The sequence below is a fragment of the Lathamus discolor genome, chromosome 2 (genome assembly GCF_037157495.1).
Source record: "Lathamus discolor isolate bLatDis1 chromosome 2, bLatDis1.hap1, whole genome shotgun sequence".
In the NCBI taxonomy this organism is placed as follows: Eukaryota; Metazoa; Chordata; class Aves; order Psittaciformes; family Psittacidae; genus Lathamus; species Lathamus discolor.
The window spans coordinates 112,270,614-112,290,448 of record NC_088885.1 but is presented as its reverse complement, the minus strand read 5'-3'; the positions used below and the strand labels follow the sequence as shown (position 1 = coordinate 112,290,448).

General features: G+C 42.3%; 1 protein-coding gene across 5 annotated transcripts in view; it reads left to right on the top strand.

The window, feature by feature from the left end:
* Positions 1–19,835, top strand: part of OSBPL1A (oxysterol binding protein like 1A) — a 78,672-nt gene that overhangs the window by 50,283 nt on the left and 8,554 nt on the right. For all 5 annotated transcript variants that reach the window (XM_065668138.1, XM_065668135.1, XM_065668137.1 and 2 more), the window contains 10 exons: positions 1,216–1,366; positions 8,000–8,075; positions 9,488–9,622; positions 11,758–11,855; positions 12,657–12,839; positions 13,319–13,426; positions 13,517–13,606; positions 13,857–13,983; positions 17,122–17,238; positions 17,874–17,997. In XM_065668138.1, the coding sequence (XP_065524210.1) occupies positions 1,216–1,366; positions 8,000–8,075; positions 9,488–9,622; positions 11,758–11,855; positions 12,657–12,839; positions 13,319–13,426; positions 13,517–13,606; positions 13,857–13,983; positions 17,122–17,238; positions 17,874–17,997 (1,209 nt within the window). The remainder of the gene's footprint in view (positions 1–1,215; positions 1,367–7,999; positions 8,076–9,487; positions 9,623–11,757; positions 11,856–12,656; positions 12,840–13,318; positions 13,427–13,516; positions 13,607–13,856; positions 13,984–17,121; positions 17,239–17,873; positions 17,998–19,835) is intronic.

Here is a 19,835-nt window from a genome sequence, read left to right as displayed (position 1 = left end):
TAGTAGAAAGTGCTCTTGTCACTGGCCACCAAAGCAACATGCAATTTACACATTCAGGAGAAGCTGCTGGCATAGTTTTCTTAAGAAAAAACAAGAAAGCACCTGGCAGTGGACATCTGTGACTGAGATATTCTTTTGAATGGACTGCTACTTCAGCAGGTTTTCATTACTAGTTTTGAATTAGAATCAGTGTGTGAGAGATGACTAATCTTGTAATTATTTCTCTGGGTATTTGCAGCCAAGAGCAGTAGCATATGCTGAAAGAAGTACATGGCAGGAATGGTGTCTACTACAGTTTGGGTGTGGGTTTTTTTTCAGAAGCAGTGGGGCTTGCATTAAGCTCTTTACCATTCAATGTTGTACCTGGTTTCTGCTAAAAGATTTCCCAAATGGGATAGAAATTAGTGCATCATTACTTATCTTAAGTTGTTCCCTTGCTTCCTGGAACTTGCAATTGAACAGTCCTTTGACAGTCTTGTCAGGTTTGAAGGAAAAACATGGAACAAAAATACAGCTTTTTGCCAGGAAATTCTTACTTACTGATTTGGGGCATGACTGTCCTTTCTCCAGAGGTAGTCAAGCCCTGCCTAACCAAAACACTGGTTGGAAATAATGTGGTGTGTTGATATGTTTTAATTTTACATGTGATATGGACTGTACTGTTAACCTACCTTCCAGAGTACAACGTTTATCTTATTGATTGCTGAGCTTATCGTTTAGACTTTGCTGGGACTTACGTGGCTAATACAATCCCCTGTGTACAATATCTCCTTCTGTTCTTTGATTCTTGTTCAGTAAGTTGGGAAGTGAAGGCTGTGGGCAGCCCTGAGTGTCCAGGAATCCAGACCAAACTTAAATCTAATCTAGAAAAAGGAGTCGATGCTTGAATGTTGAGGTAACTTAGGTAAGGTACTGGCATTTGTGTGACACTGGCACCTTTCCTGAGCAAGTGGTAGTAGCTTCAGTTTAGTAACAGTGTCAAATCTTGTCTCTAACAGAGGATTTTTAATGTTCTTGCTTATCATGTAGTCTCTTTGTATCTGGATACAGAGCTGCAGCAGTCAGTGGCAGTACTAGTTACTTACCAAATGGATGCTGTCATTAGGACACAGTAGCCTACTTAGGTTTCAGTTTTGTACAAAGAGGGAAGATCTGCTAGTGACTGAAGTCTAGCACAGGCGGTAGATTCATTAACATGCACCTGCTCTTTTGCAGATTCAGAATCTGAAAAATCATTAAGTGTGTTTGAAACAACGGCCTACTCCCTGGAGGACATGGATTCAAAAGATACAATAACTTCAGACATGCCTGAAGAAAAGGTTTGTGGCAGTGGGGAGTCACTGTCCAACGGGATCAAGAAACACAGGTAAGATGTTGTCTGTTCTTAATAGTGAGTAAAAGACCACAGGAATCTCTGGAAAGCTAACTGCGAAAACATTTTATACTTTGTTATGGATGATTGACAAATGGTTGGTGGTGCTGTGGTTTTATAAAGAACATTTTTCCAAGGCTAGTGTGCTCCTTTGCATTTGTTTTTTTGATGATCGAATCTGAATAAGTAAAAATAAAATAGAATGTGCCATGTAAAAATGGACACACTTGGTTTTTTAATGGAGCTTAGTGAAATCTATGTGGATTTTAATTCTTTCATGTATTTTTAATGATCTATGCCTCCTATTGCCTCTTTACTTTCCAGACACTTGATCCTCCTGTTGGTATGGGGAATGAATGAAAAATATTGTTAGCCTGGCATCAGAAACTCAAATGTGAACAAAGGGAGTCTTATTCCAAAAGTCTCATCCATGTTTTATGTGCTTATTTTGTGTTGTCAAACGATCCATTTTTGTTTGTTTCCTTGCCGATAACGAAGGACAATATGTCTGGAGTTAATGAGATGTAATAGACACCACTATGCTCGAGTTTCAGTGAAAGGGCAATATAATGTTTATGCTAGAAATCAAGCCAGACTTAAGCATGTTTTCAAAAAGACTACTTTGGAAATGTTATGGATATGCAGAATGATCATGGGGATTCCAGATTTGTGTAAAACCAGGAAACTATTAATTTTACAGAAGCAAGATTGCTTTAATTACTTGGTATCCTAAATAGTTAAATTGCACTGACTGTTGAAGTATGTGGTAATGTCAGAGACCTGATGTTTCAAGGTTCAACCTCTGCATGTGTATCCCTCCCTCGCTAGGCAAAGACTAAGGCAAATAAGGGCTTGGGTGGAATAATGGGGTGGTTTGGGAAGGTAACATAAAGCAGCTGACTAAGCGTGTTGCTCTGTGCTCTTGTGCTATTACCAAGGTAGTATTTATGGCCTTGGCTAAGTGCCTTTGCTAATTAAAGCAGGAAGTTCAGGGTTGGGGGAAGGCACTAGGTGGACATCTGAATTGCATTTTTTGCCTTGGAAACTTGAGGAGAAAGGAGGCAATTCACAATCAACATGGAAACGTTGGCATGCATTGCCTTGGAGAGTTTTAACAGGAATCAATCTTTTACTATATGTCGTTTACTATACAAAAGAAATAATTTGGCCAAGTTTCCATAACACTGTATTATGCTGTAGAATTGTAGGGAGCAGATGATTGAAGAAGCATTTGAGATCTGGTGGCCTTATAAAGGGGAATGAAAAGCAATAAACAAGAAATCTGGAGAGGGACTTTTTACAAGAGCATGTAGTGATAGGACAAAGGGTAATGGCTTTAAACTGAAATAGGGGAGATTTAAGTTAGGCATTAGGGAAATGATTCTTCATTATGAGGATGGTGAGGCACTGGAACAGGTTGCCCAGAAAAGTTTTGGCTGCCCCATCCTGAGGGGTCAGCCCCCTGGATGGGGCTTTGAGCAACCTGGTCTAGTGGAAGGTGTCCCTGACCATGGCCAGGGGTTTAAACTAGATGACCTTTAAGGTCCCTTCCAACGCAAACCATTCTGTGATTCTGTGATCTCTGCTTATGTTGTCTGAGTTGGGTGTCTTCTAGCAGCAAAGAGAGTAGAGGATATTGGAGTAAAATGAGTCTCTGGCTAATAATTAATTGCTTAACAGAATTGAAAACTATAATAAAGAACAGTAGAAATTTTTGCATGTAGATAAGAATGTATGGTCATATTTTAGCTTTTTTACCTGACATCTTGGTGACACATGGGGACATGTCCACAGAAATACTGATGCGAACTGTTTCTCCCCAGAGCTCAGCCAATTTAAACTTAGCCTTTGAGATAACCCTTTCCATGAGTGGGAGTTGTGTGGTATTTCTGGCCTTGTTTCTAAAGCTCTTGGTGGCAGTGGTGTTTGGCCTGGTACAGGATCTGTTTGACAGGACTTCAGGACTGTTATCTACCTGGAGCTGCTGTCTTCAGTTTGTGCCTCTTGGTTCTGGGGCTAGTTAGAGGGCCTGTGGTCAAATATGCATTGTCTGTGATCTTACCGGTGTCCTTTTTGGAGCAGAAACCTCAACTTCTTGATGCTGTGCGAAGTGAGAGGTCCAAATGTTTTGAAAGCTGTTAATACCGCCTTTACACCCTTGGATTTGCTGTAACTTGTTTGCTTAACTTGCGTTTATATTAACCACATGGAAACAAGTCACTTGGAGAATAGACCTGATTAAGTTCTTTTGCTTAAAATCTTGGTAGCTTCCTGTAGTACCTCAGATGAACTGCAGCTGCATTTGGGTTGCATATAACGGTACCTACACTGTTTAGCAATCATAGAATCGTAGAACAGATAGTTAGGGTTGGAAAGGACCTTAAGATCATCTAGTTCCAACCCCCCTGCCATGGGCAGGGACACCTCACACTAAACCATCCCACCCAAGGCTTCATCCAACCTGGCCTTGAACACCTGCAGGGATGGAGCATTCACAGCTTCCCTGGGCAACCCATTCCAGTGCCTCACCACCCTAACAGGAAAGAATTTCCTCCTTATATCCAGTCTAAACTTCCCCTGTTTAAGTTTTAACCCCTTACCCCTTGTCCTGTCACTACAGTCCCTGACGAAGAGTCCCTCCCCAGGATCCCTATAGCCCCTCTTCAGATACTGAAAGGCTGCTATGAGGTCTCCACGCAGCCTTCTCTTCTCCAGGCTGAACAGCCCCAACTTCCTCAGCCTGTCTTCATACGGGAGGTGCTCCAGTCCCCTGATCATCCTCGTGGCCCTCCTCTGGACTTGTTCCAGCAGTTCCATGTCCTTTTTATGTTGAGGACACCAGAACTGCACACAATACTCCAGGTGAGGTCTCATGAGAGCAGAGCAGAGGGGCAGGATCACCTCTTTTGACCTGCTGGTCACGCTCCTTTTGATGCAGCCCAGGATACGGTTGGCTTTCTGGGCTGCGAGCGCACACTACCGGCCCATGTTCATTTTCTCACCGACAAACACCCCCAAGTCCTTCTCCGCAGGGCCGCTCTGAATCTCTTCTTTGCCCAATCTGTAGCTGTGCCTGGGATTGCCCCGACGCAGGTGTAGGACCTTGCACTTGTCGTGGTTGAACTTCATAAGGTTGGCATCAGCCCACCTTACAAGTGTGTCAAGGTCCCTCTGGATGGCATCCCTTCCCTCCAGCATATCAACCACACAGGTTGGTGTCATCGGCAAACTTGCTGAGGGGCACTCAGTCCCACTGTCCATGTCACCAACAAAGATGTTAAACAAGACCGGTCCCAACACCGATCCCTGAGGGACACCACTCGTTACTGGTCTCCAGCCGGACATTGAGCCGTTGACCACAACTCTTTGCATGCAGCCATCCAGCCAGTTCTTTATCCACAGAGTGGTCCATCCATCAAATTGATGTCTCTCCAATTTAGAGACAAGGATGTTGTGTGGGACAGTGTCGAACGCTTTGCACAAGTCCAGGTAGATGACATCAGCTGCTCTGCCCCTGTCCATCAGTTCCGTAGCCCCATCATAGAAGGCCACCAAATTGGTCAGGCAGGATTTCCCCTTAGTGCAGCCATGCTGGCTGTCACCAAGCACCTTGTTGTTTCTCATGTGCCTTAGCATGCCTTCCAGGAGAATGTGCTCCAAGATTTTGCCAGGCACAGAGGTGAGACTGACTGGTCTGTAATTCCCCGGGTCTTCCCTTTTCCCCTTCTTGAAAATGGTGGTTATATTTCCCTTTTTCCAGTCATTGGGAACTTCACCTGACTGCCATGATTTCTGAAATATGAAATCAGCGTAAGTATTTCCTACATTCATTTAGAAAGCCTGAGTTCTAATCTGCCTCTCCCATTTAAATGGTGAGGATGTTGCACAGGGCGGTGGAGATCAGGTTTTGACTGCGGGGAGCATGGATTTTAGTTTTGGAGATGTAGGAATAAGTCTGTTGGTTCCAAGGAATTCAGAGTGTTGGGATGTACATACAAATATAGGTGAAGCCGTCCTTGATTATAGTGCCACTTCTAGTCTGATGCCTTACTCTGATTTTTTTAAATGTAGTTTCTATCCTACTGATTGCTCATAGAGTGTTTTGATAGAGGACTTAATTCTGAAAACTTTTTGGGAGATGGTTTGAGACATAGGGGAATAGTACGTGAATAAAGTATTCAAATCACTTCTGTTTGAGAGCGAGACCTTTAATCTGAGCCAGACTTTAAAAACCAAAATCAAAGAAAAACCCTCCCAAAAAAAAACACAACAAAACCCCAAGAATAAACATCTCCTTCCAGGCCCAGCCAACCAAACCCCAAAACAACCCTTGTGCAAAAATGAAGCATCAGTCTTGATTAAGGTGTTGCAGTAGCAGGTAAGTATTGGAGGTAACACAGCAAGTAGGACTACTGAAACCTAACATCTTAGCCTGAATAGACTACATTTAACATCCACCTGTCACTGCTGTTTCCCTGTTATTGCTGAGTTTTTGTTGTCAGGTTCCCTTTGGTCCCCTCACTGGGGGCCTTTCAGAATGCAGATGTGTTTGTGTGTAGCTTTGGGGAGCCAGGACTTTGCTCAGGTTTACATGAAAAGCAAGCTAAACGTGCCTTTTTTCACACTATGTCTCCTTCCCCACAAGATTCCTGTAGTAGCTGGTCTACTATAGGTAATGCTTTGGACAAACATTTTTAAGTGAATGATCTTAAATACATCTTATCTGTCCTACTGCACAGAGATTCCAGCAGATGTTTTTGTCACTTAAAGCTAAAGTTAACTTCCTGAGGCCTTTCTAAAATTGACCTCTGGAAGGAAATTTTTGCATTCATAAACCTTTCCCTTAATCACAGGGAGTGTGTCAAGGTTAGTGGGCCTCAGGTCTTGGCTGCCTGTCATTTTTCCACATGTCCTTACTTGTCCCTGGGATCTTTCTTGGTGACTTAAAACTGGTTCGTGTTTTCTGACTCCCATATCAGGTTTGGCTGATGCAGGTAAGAGGTACGAGTAAATGGCTGAAACTGAATGCTGACTTTCAAGTAATTAAACAAATTGGACAGGATAACTTTAATGAAAACTTGAGTTTTTATGTGCAGGGGAAAAAAGCAGCCCCTGTATATAGTTTAGCAAACTAGAGGCATGTGAAGGGCTTACTCAGAACACAAATACTGGGTCAGCTAACTGCCTTCATTAAAGAATATGCAGAAAAAAATAAGTAATCACTACAAATAAAGGTAAGACTGACTACTTGGTGGACACTGTCCTCTCCTGGACATACGTATCAAAGCATCTACAGAAGTATTTTATGCCTGATATTATTTAAGATAATCCGTTGCACAAAATATTTTTGTATCGGTGCAAAGTTGGAATATGGAATGAGTGATATCATGTCGGTCAATTAAAATAAATCCTCCTACCCACTCATCCCCTGCATGGGAGCCGAGTGGAACAAGTCAGTGTTAGGCTGTTAGGTACTTGCTAACAAAATGTAGTTGCTGCTGTGAGGAGTTCAGGCATATGACTTGGGTTTTTATTAGATAGGGCTGCTTGTATTTTAAGGAGCATTTGTTTTGGTTTTGTGCATTGTGAAAACTGAAGCATCAGCCCTGGTAAAGGAGGTATTTCAGTAGCAGGTAAGTATGGGAGGTAACACAGCAAATAGGACTACTGAAAGTAACATCTTGGCCTGAATAGAATTTGTTTTAATTCTGATTTCTTCTTTTGGCACTCTGTTTACCAGAAAAGAGGCGTGGAGGAGGCAGCTACAGCCTGTTCACACTCTAAAAATGATACTGGCTGAGCTAATTTGAGGGGAAACAAAACTTTCTTGGTTAGAAGGGCAACATGATCGTTTAAATAGAGTTAGCTAAACTTTGAAATTCAAATAGGTCACGCATTTTAAGTGTACTGGAGGTAATAAATACCTACCATTAGTAGTAGCTTCATGATCCAAACACAAATTTTAAGTGTTGTGGACAAAGAGCTTCAGCCTACATTTATGCTTTCCTGTAGGTAGATGGGATTAATAATTGAGCTGGTGAGTAGCAGTATGAAAACTGAACAAAATCTGTGCCTGATTTCTTGCAAAGCTGAGAAATAACGGGCTGTGTTACACAATCTTAATGTTGGTTTTGAAAGTATGCTTAAGATTCACTTCAGGATATGTCAGCCCCCCGTAGAACAGGCTGCTGTGTGTTCTGTTCTTTAATGATGCTGATCCTTCTGTTGTACCTGAAGGCTGATCTTAGTATAGGCAATAAATGTCATGGCCCTTCATTGTCAGTGTTCAGGTGACTAGCAAAAAAACAGCTTCACTCCTTAACTCTCAAATCTGTTCAGACATAGTGAACATACTCAGAAAGAACTTGCACTGTTGTAATAACTGATATAGAAATTCTCTTCCACTACTGTTTATGCACAATGAAAGGAATGGATTTGTTCTGGTTTTGGAGAAATCCAGGTTTCTGTGCAGGTAAAACAGTTTAAGTGCTCCAAAAACCCCTTGGGTTTTATAATTTAAAAATTGGAAAACTGTTACTTTCAAAGAAGAGTATTTGGGTTTCTTAGTCATGGTTAGTAGTGGAAAACTTATCTTACTTCTGCTTTCTTCCCTGTTCCTTTCTGCAGAACAAGCTTGCCATCTCCGATGTTTTCCAGAAATGACTTCAGTATCTGGAGTATCTTAAGAAAATGCATTGGAATGGTAGGTAATCAGAAATGATAAAAGATGGGAAGTGATTGTTTCACTTGGGGCCTAAACGGGACCTTTTTTATTTGCTATTTATGCTTTATTTGCTTTCACAACTCAAGAAGGTAAGACCTTGTCAGAGCAATATTCCTTCAGTAAAAGCATTTTCTCTTGATTTTTAAGATTTTTAACTACTTTAATTTTGTTCTTCTCCCTTTCTTTCATTATCTCAGTCTTTCTCCTGCCCCCATGGTGTTTACTAGCCAGATGGTTGCCAGATCAGAGGTTACCTGGTTGGCACCTAATCTGCTTCCAGCTAAGGGTGTATTGAGAAGAGTTCTTTTCATTAGATCCCTGCAGTAGGCTGAAAGTACTTACTGCTGATAAACCTCTGCCAGCCTGTAATGTGTGTTTAGTCACTGGTTTTCTCCTCATCTCCTTGCTGTAGTTATAAACAGCATCAAGCAATGAGAAGTGGAAGTGCTGGGGAATACCTGTATCAGCAGCTCCAAGTCTCCTGAGTGGTTGTGAAGCGTCTGAGCCTTCTCACAGTGGCTTTAGTGGAAAAGTGTTACAACCTTAAAATACAAAGAGCAGATTGAAAGCCTGTCTTGTGTAAGGTGTGCGCAGGAAAATAAACCACCGTAAAGATCTTAATTCTGCTCTGCAGAAACACTGCACAGAAGTTGGTGGGGGGAGTGGAACTTAGAGTGGATTGTACCAAAGTGTCTGACAAAGCTGTTAATGCCATATGCTGCTATTATGGTTAAGAACAGTGCTGTTTACCATGCACCGTGCCAGTGGTCATACTACATGCTTTTTTGCAGGCAGCTTAAAACATTGTGATGTTATGCCTTTAGCAGGCATGCTTTTTAAAAATGGGAAGGAGAATAAACTGCAGCAGAACTGTAGGATCTCTGTTAATATTTTTATTCCTTTTACAAAAATTCCCTTTTTCTTCTGAATACAGAATCCCAGTTTTCACTCCTGTGCCACCGTGTTTCTCTGTCCTTTCTTATCGTCCTTCTCCCCCCGCCTGCCTACCTGCCTCTAAAGAAGATAATATGTTTAAGTAATTAGATGGCCTATTTTTAAAGTAATAAATAATTCAGTCTTTAGAAAGGTCCTTAATACACCATTCCATTGTTTCATCTCACCTTCTTAATGCATTTTTTGATATTAAGTTTATTTGATTGATGTTTTGGGTTTTGTTTTAAAAGTAGCCTTAATGTCAACACAGGCTTATCAGGCTTATAAAGGATGTACAGGGTTTTTTCCTTTTGGCATTAGCAGAGCCAGGTCAATCACATGGCATTAGCACTTAAGAGCATCATTTTTTTTGTTTTATAAGCCGGTTACACTTCGGTCACTGCCGGTCAGTGTATTTAGTCATCTGGTTTTTAACACAAGTTTCATTTGTGCATCAGGAGCTGTCGAAGATCACAATGCCGGTTATCTTCAATGAGCCGCTGAGCTTTCTACAGCGACTTACAGAGTACATGGAGCATACATACCTCATCCACAAAGCCAGCTCACTTTCCAGCACAGCCGAGCGAATGCAGGTACTTTGGGTGTGGTAACTTCTGCAATTTGGCTCTTGATGAATGGGTTGGGTTTTTTTTTCTTTGTAGATAGTCTCGTCATAGGAGGAACTCCCCATAATTCGCTGCGTGTTGGATTCTCTTACTCATTAACCACTTTTGCTGATTGTCCTGGTTTCAGCTGGGGTAGTGAATTTTTTTCCTAGCAGCTGGTATAGTGCTGTGTTTGGGATGCGATGTTGATAATACATTGGTGTTTTTGTTGTTGCTAAGAAGTGTTTACACTAAATCAAGGACTTTTGAGCTTCCTGTACCACCCCACCAGCAAGTAGGCTATGAGGGGCACAAGAAACTGGGAGGAGGCACAGCTAAGGCAGTGGTCATCTCCAACAGTTTGGAATTTCACCCCTGGACAAATGCAGAATTTGGAAAAACTGGTAGAATACTTAGGAAAGTGTGCTATCACCCTGGGAATTGCAGAGATACACAAATCACTGCAACATGGGGCTGGCCCATGTCTTCTGAGCCTTCAACACTATTTAGTACTCTCAAGGGGAAGAGAAGGTGTCTGGATCTGAAGACAAAACAGGCAGCTACTCTAAGGCCTGCAACTGGCACTGCAGCTGAACAAAAGAAACAACCCATGCCAGTATCAATTGCCTCTATACACAATAAGAAATAAGGGAAGCTGAAGTCAGCTGATCTATTAAAGGAATAAGGAGGTTCTTCTAAAAGGAGGCAGGCAGAAGTAGTGGACAAGGCAAACAGCTTTGAAGCAGGGACATCATGAGAACGGCAGGAGGGAGAGAGGTGGCTACTGACCTGGGAGGAGGAAGAGGAAGAATTCACAAATGATCAGTCATAAATGATCTCTATCCATGAGTGAGCCACAAGATACATGAAAAGATTTCAGCTTCATCCCGATCAGCACATTATCACCTGGCTGCTCAAATGCTGGGATACCAGGGCTAGTAGCCTGGAATGGGAGGCTAAGGAAGTCAAACAGCTGGAATCCGTTTCTGGAGAAGAGGGCAGTGACAAGGTGTTCTGAAAAGTGGCGCAAATCCTTAGCCTCTGGAGGTGACTCCTGTCAGGCATGAAGGAAATGTATCCCTTCAAGGAAGATGCTTTATGTCACCCAGGCAAGTCGGCCACCATGCAGAAAGGTATCCGGTACCTGAAGGAATTAGCTGTGCTGGAGGTAATTTATGATGACCTGGTCAACAAGCAGGCTACCCAAAAGTCCAGATGAAGTCAGGTGCATTCAAACCATGTGGCCAGGACTGTCATGGTTTAACCTGGCAGACAATTAAGGTGGCTAAACACCACACAGCTGCTTGCTTACTCCCACAAGATGGGAAGAGAATTGGGAAAAAGAAGTAAAATTTGTGGGCTGAAATAAAGACAGTTTAATAGAAAAGGAAGTGAAAATGATGATAATAAAAGAATTAGAATATACAAGTTATAATGCCATTGCTCACCACCTGCCAGCCGATGCCCAGCCATTTCCTGAGCAGGGGTCCCCAGCCAGTTTTCCCTGCAGTTTGTATACTGAGCATGACACCGTATGGTCTGGAATATCCTTGTGGTCAGTGGGGGTCAGCTGTTCCGGCTATGTCCCCTCCCAGCTTCTTATGCACCCCCAGCCTGCTTGCTGGTGGGATGGGGTGAGGAGCAGGAAAGGACAGAGCCTTGGGTGGCAGGCATGGTTTAGTGGGAGGTGTCCCTGCCCATGGCAGGGGGGGTGGAACTAGATGATCTTAAGGTCCTTTCCAACCCTGACTATTCTATGATACTATTCTATGATTCTGTTCTGTGATTCTATGACTTGACTCAGTTTTAAGTGCTGCTCAGCAGTAACTGAACATCAGTGTTACCAACTTTATTCTCATCCTAAATCTAAAACACAGCACTGTACCAGCTAGTAGGATGAAAATTATTCTATCCCAGCCGAAACCAGGATGCTTATCTAGGAAAATGTTTTGCTTTTCCTAAAAAATAGGGTATTTTTAGCCTTTTCATGAAAACTGTTTATTCCCCTGCCTTGCAAACAGAACTTTGCTAAGCTACTGTGGAAGATTCATTCTCTAATACCATGACTGTGGTTGGTAAAGACTAAGATACAGGAGATTAACTGTGGGCTCTCTTTTGAATAGTGTGTTGCTGCATTTGCTGTGTCTGCTGTGGCCTCACAGTGGGAACGTACAGGGAAGCCGTTCAACCCACTGCTTGGAGAGACGTATGAATTGATCAGGTAAAAAAAAGAAGGTCCACTGAAGAGTCATATTCGGTGTACCTGATGTCTTATTAGACTTCAGCTTGCAGGATTCCCTCCATTATCCTAGTAGCTGCTGGAGTTGCTTGCATTACATGTTGATGGTCAGCAATACACCTTCCAGCGGAAGGAGACTACTTAACTTTTCAACTCATATCTGGCAAATGACATTTGTCAGGCTTAAAAGCAAGTCTTATTTACAAAGATGACTTTTTTCTCTGAAACCATCCGGACGAAAAGACGCGTGGTACGTAAGGAAGGTGTTACAATTGTAATATTCATTATATGAGTGCCCAGAATACAAATAGGCAATTTTAGTCTATTCATGTGCAGCCACACTTAAGGTAAATTTTTTCTCTCATGTAAGGTTTTAGCCTATGTTTGTGTGAAAGTTTAAGAGGTCACTATCAAAAGTAAACATGGTGGCTGATGGGATTTGGTAATCCTTATTACCTTTTTACATTAGCATAGAACCACAAAATGGTTTGGGTTGGAAGGGACCTCAAGGATCATCCAGTTCCAATATTCCTGCCATGAGCAGGGACACCTTCCACTAGACCATGTTGCTCAAAGCCTCGTCCAGTCTGTCTTCAGTTATTTAGAATGACGATGTTCTGTGTATTAGTTGATCTTTTTGTTTTATCCTAGGGTTGTAACTAACTCTTGCACTGAGTACAAGTATGCATGGGCCCAACTATCTGTTTCACCCTGGGGAAAATGGCTGCAACTTCACTACACTGATTACATACATCTGTGCTTTTGGTTATCTTTATTTTGCAGAGATGATCTTGGATTTAGACTTCTCTCAGAGCAAGTTAGCCATCATCCACCAATCAGTGCTTTCTATGCTGAAGGTTTAAATAATGATTTTGTGTTTCATGGATCAATTTATCCTAAACTCAAATTCTGGGGCAAGAGCGTGGAAGCAGAACCAAAAGGCACAATGACTTTGGAGCTTCTTGAGTAAGTTGATAAGTAATAATTGCAGAGGCACAATAGCCACCTTCATGATGATCAGTGTGCATTAGAGTCTCATGAACTCGTTTAACACCCACATACTAATGTTTGATGGCACATCAGTTTGCAGGGAGGAGTGTATGAGAAGATGAACTGCCATCGTGTCTCCTAATACACTGCGTAGTGATAGTAGTAGTAGTTGGGGCTTGTGTCTGTATGTTCTGCAGACTCCTGGACATCAGTACTACTAAGACTAGCACGCTTGAGTCCTGTTTATGTCATTCAGTGCTAACAGTGACTGCCCTGAAGTGGCCGTTTTATGGAATTGATAAAATCTGTAGCAATAGGATAATAAATTTCTTGGGTTTCCTGACTTACTACCACATCCATTTCAAGACCTGGTGCAATGTAGAGATGATGGCTGGTTGCAAGAGCGACATCCAGTACAACGATGCAGTATTTCAGTTTTTATTTCCCTCCTTTAGACACAATGAAGCCTACACATGGACAAATCCTACGTGCTGTGTGCATAACATTATTGTGGGCAAGCTTTGGATTGAGCAGTATGGAAACGTAGAAATAACAAACCATAAGTAAGTTAAGAACATGAGTGCTTTCACTTGCCATAAGTTGAAAAAGAAAAGTATTTGGAAGTAATTAATGCCTTCTTGTTCTGCCTTCAGAACTGGTGAAAAATGTATACTGAGCTTTAAGCCCTGCGGCCTCTTTGGGAAGGAGTTGCACAAAGTTGAAGGCTACATTCAGGACAAAAGGTAACAGCTTCATTTCTAATAGGGAACAAATGGCTGTCCTCTGTTTCTGATGGGAGCTTTAGAACTGAATGCCTTTTAACATAGTCTGTCAAAGGCATGAACCTGCAACAGCAAGGGTATGAATTGTGCAACATCAATAATTGAGTTTTAAGAGTTGCTCTCAAAAGTTCTCCTTTCTGGTGTTTTTGCCTGAAATGATGAAATAAATCTCTTTTAAGCTCCTTTGTAAACTTAGTCTTTTTCTTAACAGTAAAAAGAAGATTTGTGCGCTGTATGGGAAGTGGACTGAGTGTTTGTACAGCATTGACCCAGCTACATTTGATGCTTACAAAAAAACTGACAAGAAAAATACAGAAGAGAAGAAAAGCAGTAAACAGGTATTAATCACATAAAGCATCTCAAAGCATAAGGCAGCTAAAATCATTTTTAGTAGCATTTTAGAGCATTAAGATTTATTTCACTTACTCTTTCCTAGTAGGGTGCAAAACGTATTGGATGAGTACCATCATTAAGGGATGAAATACTTTCTTTTTCAAGAATTTGTACTCAAACTATCCAAACCTTGGAGTGATCTCAATAGTGGCTGGTTCATTACCAGCATCTTTCTCTCAAGTCACATGGAGGAAATAGCATATCCATTAGTTGGACCATGGTTCTGATAATATATGATAGCACTGATATTCTAATAGGAGGATTTTGACCTCTGAAGGCAGGATAGTCTATAGTTTCTCATCCTGATAGAAGATCGTATTGTACAGCTTTCAGAATAAATACAGAAAATCCTTGTGAAATAAAAATAAACCCAAACCTTCATTCTTAATTCCTCCAAATTTCTGGTCAACAGTACGCTTTTTGTTTAAGGTGAATGGTGATGTGATAACATTACAGCTTGATGAAGAGTAACACTCACATAATAGCTTTAAACAGGGATTGCTACCCTTTGACTGGAGCCAGATTTTTTTGTTGGTTTGGGTGTTGGTAGGTTTTTTTCTTAAGAAAAAAGAGAGAGAGAACTCTGAAAGCAATTGTTTCTGTGCACGTTCAGATTGTTGCTGTACCTGAGGTTGCACCAGTGCTTGTCATCAGGAGAGCACTAAAGCACTGGGGATTACTGCTTCTCTTCGAGTCTGACCCTGTGAGCTCTAGGGAGAAGGAGCAGAGAAAAACACACCCTGTGTCTTTGTTCAGCTACTACTTTGCATTTCCCAACAATGCTTAAGACTATTACTTCAAAATGAAGCTCAAGCTGCAGTGTTGCTCTGACCCCAGAAAAGGAGGCTTTTCCTACTCATTTAACAGAACTATTTCTGTGTAGAAAACTGAAAGCTTTGTAATGCACGCTACCAGTCAGGCAGTCTGCTGAATGTGTCTTCCCACTGCCCCCTTGTGTTTGAGGAGTTGATATTGTTTATGGGTTTTGAGCATCTGCGTGAGCCGTTTCGTGTATCATGTCTGGATGTGATTTGTCCCTTCATAGTAGTGAAAGATTCATTCAAGCATGAAAGTACCTGGTCTTTGAAACTTCTCTTAATTAGAATTTTCAGATTTATTTAGTTATGTTCCAACTATTGTTCTATGCTGCATTGCTACAAACGAGGAATCGCTCCTGTTTCCCTTTAGGGGACCTGCTTCAATGTGAGTCCTTCTGCAAATTGCACTGGATTTTCCCCCAAATCTCTCTGAGTATTTTTTTTAATCGGGATAAAATTTAAGCAAAAGTAATTTTGCAAGAAGCAAGGCAAACCCTCATGCATGCAAAGGTGACATTTTACCAATATCAGTAGAGTTATAGAGCTGAGGTTAGACCAGGGTGATTCTGTTCTGAATGAACTAGAGCCTATTTTAAATCAAGATAAAGCACTTTGTGCATAATTTCCAGTGTAAGTGTATGGAAGAGCATCATGTAAAGCAACAGCACCTGCTCTAGTTTACAGACACCAGAAGTCTTGCTTTGGCGCAGTCTGTTACTACCCTCCTAGCAATGTACCGAGAGCACATGAAAATCCACTTTTTAACAAATTCTCTGTAATTCTTACAACATTATGCAACCACCAGGGCACAAATGACAGTGTGCATTGTAGGCTTTCTGTGGAAGTTGGTTTGGAGTTGGACAGTCTGGTATTGAACTGTCTTTGTTTTGATATAAGGATACCTTACTCATCTGTTCTGCTTCACATTCCTGACTTCTGCAAGATTGACTGGTGTCCTTTCAAGGACAGAATGTCAGACTGCAAGCACAGTTGAGATGTAGTTGGCTAAAACCCTTGCTTATCTTCCCGATAGCTGAGGCACTGAACCTGGTCTGCATGTTGTTCTGATTACTTTGCAAACTGTTCATTATTAAAAGCACTGTATCCAGGTGCTCCAGAGTGAAACAGAATCCTTAATTTTCTCAGAGGCATGACACATGAATCATCTCAGAGGACAGTTGAGTCTACTTTGGGTACTGGATTTGTTTTGCACTAAAACATTGGTCTGTATTATCTGATGCAACCATCAGAAAGCAAAGCTTGTTAGCAGCAGGATTAAAGCTGTTGGCATGTAGCCAATGTATTTAAAGTATTAGTTGCCTTTAAGTTCAGCTTTAATCTCCAGCGCTGGTTTTAATCCAGTTAGGTTTTAATCTCTTAAAACATGCTGCTGGTTTTAGCTGTGATAGTGACACCAAGTTTTCTTGGTAGAGCCACATTCAATGTCAAGCTGGCTTTAGTTCAGTATTGGCACGTAGCTTGTGTGGCAGAATTGGTGTCAGCAGCATTGGACCCCACCTGCTTTAAAGCTGAGCATAAAGTGGGTGATGTGACCTGAACTAGTTCTAAAGCACCTACACCAGTTGTTCTCTACTGCCCTAGTAACCCTGGGTGATGTTTTTCCCTTTCTGGGAAAAGTATTTCACAGTGCTGTGGCTGCTGCTGCCTCAGGCCATATGTGTCAGCCTTCATAGCATACCCTTCCCAGAAGAAGTAGCTAATCTAGGATATTCAGTTAATGTTTCCAGTTTGCCACTGTAGTAGTGTAGTGGTGAATGGAAAGAAAGGTTCCTCTGAGCAAAGAGCACTAGTGTAGGGCTTTGGTGTGCAAGCTGAAGACAGCTTTTGCATCATGTGCTGGTGTTTCTTTGTGGAAGGATGAGGAATGTGACTTCTGTTCTTAAATGTTAATGAAATGATAATGGAGCTAAATACCAGGCATGGAAATGCTTGTGTTTGAGGAAACAGGGTATCTCTGTGGTAGAAAAAATTACATTTCTTAAAGCTTGGAACATCCAGGCTATATATAAGAGATGTTGATGCAAGAAACTGTTGATAGTCTTCCACTGGGAGGGAACTGGGAGTATGTATACTATGTTAATGCTGCTATCCTTCTTGACAAGCATTTTTACAAAAGTCTTTTGTGGCCGAAATTACTTACTTTTGGTCAAGGAAATAATTTTGTGTAAGTTCCAGTGTTGGAATGAATGGGTCTAAATGGTTTATGATTCATATAACTCCTCCTCTTCTCTTTGCTGCTTTCAGGTGGGCAATACTGAGGAACCAGATGAGATGCCATTGCCAGATTCGGAGAGTGTGTATGTTATTCCTGGAAGTATTTTGCTGTGGAAGATAACTCCAAGACCTCCAAATTCAGCCCAGGTCAGCTATGCTTCTGCTCATTGAAAGTGTGTGCTGTCCTCTTACTCTCTGTCTTCAACACAAAGCAAATGCCTTTGTTATCTTTTCGTTAACAACTCTGGATTTGCCTGTTCAACAGACTTTCCCACTACAACTGTAACTCTATAATGTGGGGTTGGATGGACAGACATTTCCTAGGAGATGCTTCCAAAGCCTGCATAGCTTGAGTTGGTGCGTGCAGGGCTGTGGAGCTGGAGAGCCAGTGGGCAGAATGGAAAGGTGCGTGTGCAGTTGGAAAGACCAAGAATTGGAACACAGAAAGGTGCCTTCTGTGAGTTTATCAAGGAGGAAATCTCTCTACAGAGATAGGGAAAATACCAGTAGGGCTGGAAAAAGATAAGAGAGAAATAGTGCACTGAGTAATTGGGTGCTTTCCTGCTTAAACAGAACCACCCCAGATCACCTACACTGTGCCAGACATGCATTTCTGCTGGTGTCTTGAGTGTTCCTGTCTTGATTGAACAATAAGAAAAAGCACTTACCTGCTGTCTAAAAACATCATAAAAACTTACACAAGAAAGGTTTTACTATGTTTATTAAGACTAGTTGCCGGAGACATTGTAAACTCACCTTTCATCTTTGTCTCTGAATTTCAGATGTATAATTTTACTAGCTTTGCTATGGCTTTGAATGAGCTGGACAAAGAAATGGAGAGTGTCATCCCCAAAACTGACTGCCGGCTACGACCAGATATCAGAGCCATGGAAAATGGAGAAATAGGTAACTTCAGTTACTGGCAAAGGTGGTTTTATTTTTTGTTAAAACTGAGGGACTGTAAAAAAAGTAAATTCCACATTCAAGTTTTTAGATAAATTGTGAAGAGTAGCTACCCATAAAGATATATTCCTCTGTGCTGCAGACAGTAGCTCTTTAATACTGTATGGGACACCTGGTTTGCTGGTGACAGGCGGGATACACCAGTCCCAGAGAAAAAAAAGGGTTTTGGGGCAGGAGTTAGCAGGGCTTATTGACAGGGCTTTAAACTAGTTATGAAGGGGGGAGGGGATTTAACTGGGCCTGTTGGGGACAAGCCCAAGAGGAACATGCTAGGGATTGAAGGATGGCGGGCTAAGGAGGACTATCAATCTCTTGTTTCACTTGTGGGAAAGGATAGCTCTTTAGACCCTGTCCCGCAGGGGAAAAAGGGTACTAGGACTGGCTCCCTGAAATGTCTGTACACCAATGCACGCAGCATGGGGAATAAACAGGAGGAGTTAGAAGTCTGTGTGCGGGCTAAAGGTTATGATCTAGTGGCGATTACAGAGACATGGTGGGACAGTTCACATGACTGGAATGTGGTCATGGATGGCTATGTCCTTTTTAGGAAAGATAGGTCAGCAAAGCGAGGTGGTGGAGTGGCTCTTTACGTGAGAGAGCAACTAGAATGTATTGAGTTCTGTCCGGGGTCGGATGAGGAGCAAGTGGAATGTCTGTGGGTACGAATCAAGGGGCTGACTGGCACGGGTGATACAGTTGTGGGGGTCTATTACAGACCTCCTGATCAGGACGAAGGAGTTGATGAGGCTTTCTACAGGCAACTGGAAGTAGCCTCGCGACTACATGCCTTAGTCGTCGTGGGGGACTTTAACTACCCCGATATTTGCTGGAAGACTCACACAGCCAGTCATTCACAGTCTAGGAGGTTCCTCGAGTGCATTGATGATAATTTCTTAATGCAAATGGTGGACGTACCAACTAGGGGAGCAGCGCTGCTAGATTTAGTACTCGCCAACAAGGAGGGTTTGGTCGAAGTGGTGACGGTCAATGGCAGCCTTGGCTGCAGTGACCATGAGATGGTGGAGTTTAGGATCCTGTGTGGGAGGAATAGAATACCTAGCAAAGCCACAGTTCTGGATTTCCGAAGGGCCAACTTTGGCCTCTTCAGTCAACTGCTAAGGGAAGTCTCATGGGAAAGTGTACTAGGCGGTAAAGGGGCTCAAGATAGTTGGTTAGCATTCAAGGACCGCTTCTTCCAAGCTCAGGATCGGAGCGTCCCAATGAGTAGGAAGTCAAGTAAGGGATCTAGGAGACCGGCGTGGTTAAACAAGGAGCTGCTGGGCAAACTCAAGTGGAAAAGGAGAATCTATGGATTATGGAAGGAGGGGCTGGCCGCTTGGGAGGAATATAGGACAGTTGTTAGAGGATGTAGGGAGGCAATTAGGACAGCTAAGGCCTCCTTGGAACTCAATCTTGCTAGTCGGGTTAAAGACAATAGAAAGGGCTTCTTCAAATACATAGCAAATAAAACTAAAACAAGAGGCAATATAGGCCCACTGCTGAACGAAGTGGGTACCCTGGAGACAGAGGATATAAAGAAGGCAGAGGTGCTGAATGCCTTCTTTGCCTCTGTCTTTACTCCTGCAGACTCTCCCCGAGGGCCCCGGATTTCTATAGCCCCAGAAGGAGTCAGGACAAAGGAGGAGTTTGCTTTGGTAGATGAGGATTGGGTTAGGGATCAGCTATGCAAACTGGACATCTGTAAATCGATGGGTCCGGATGGAATGCACCCACGGGTGCTGAGGGAGCTGGCGGAGGTCATTGCTAGGCCACTTTCCATC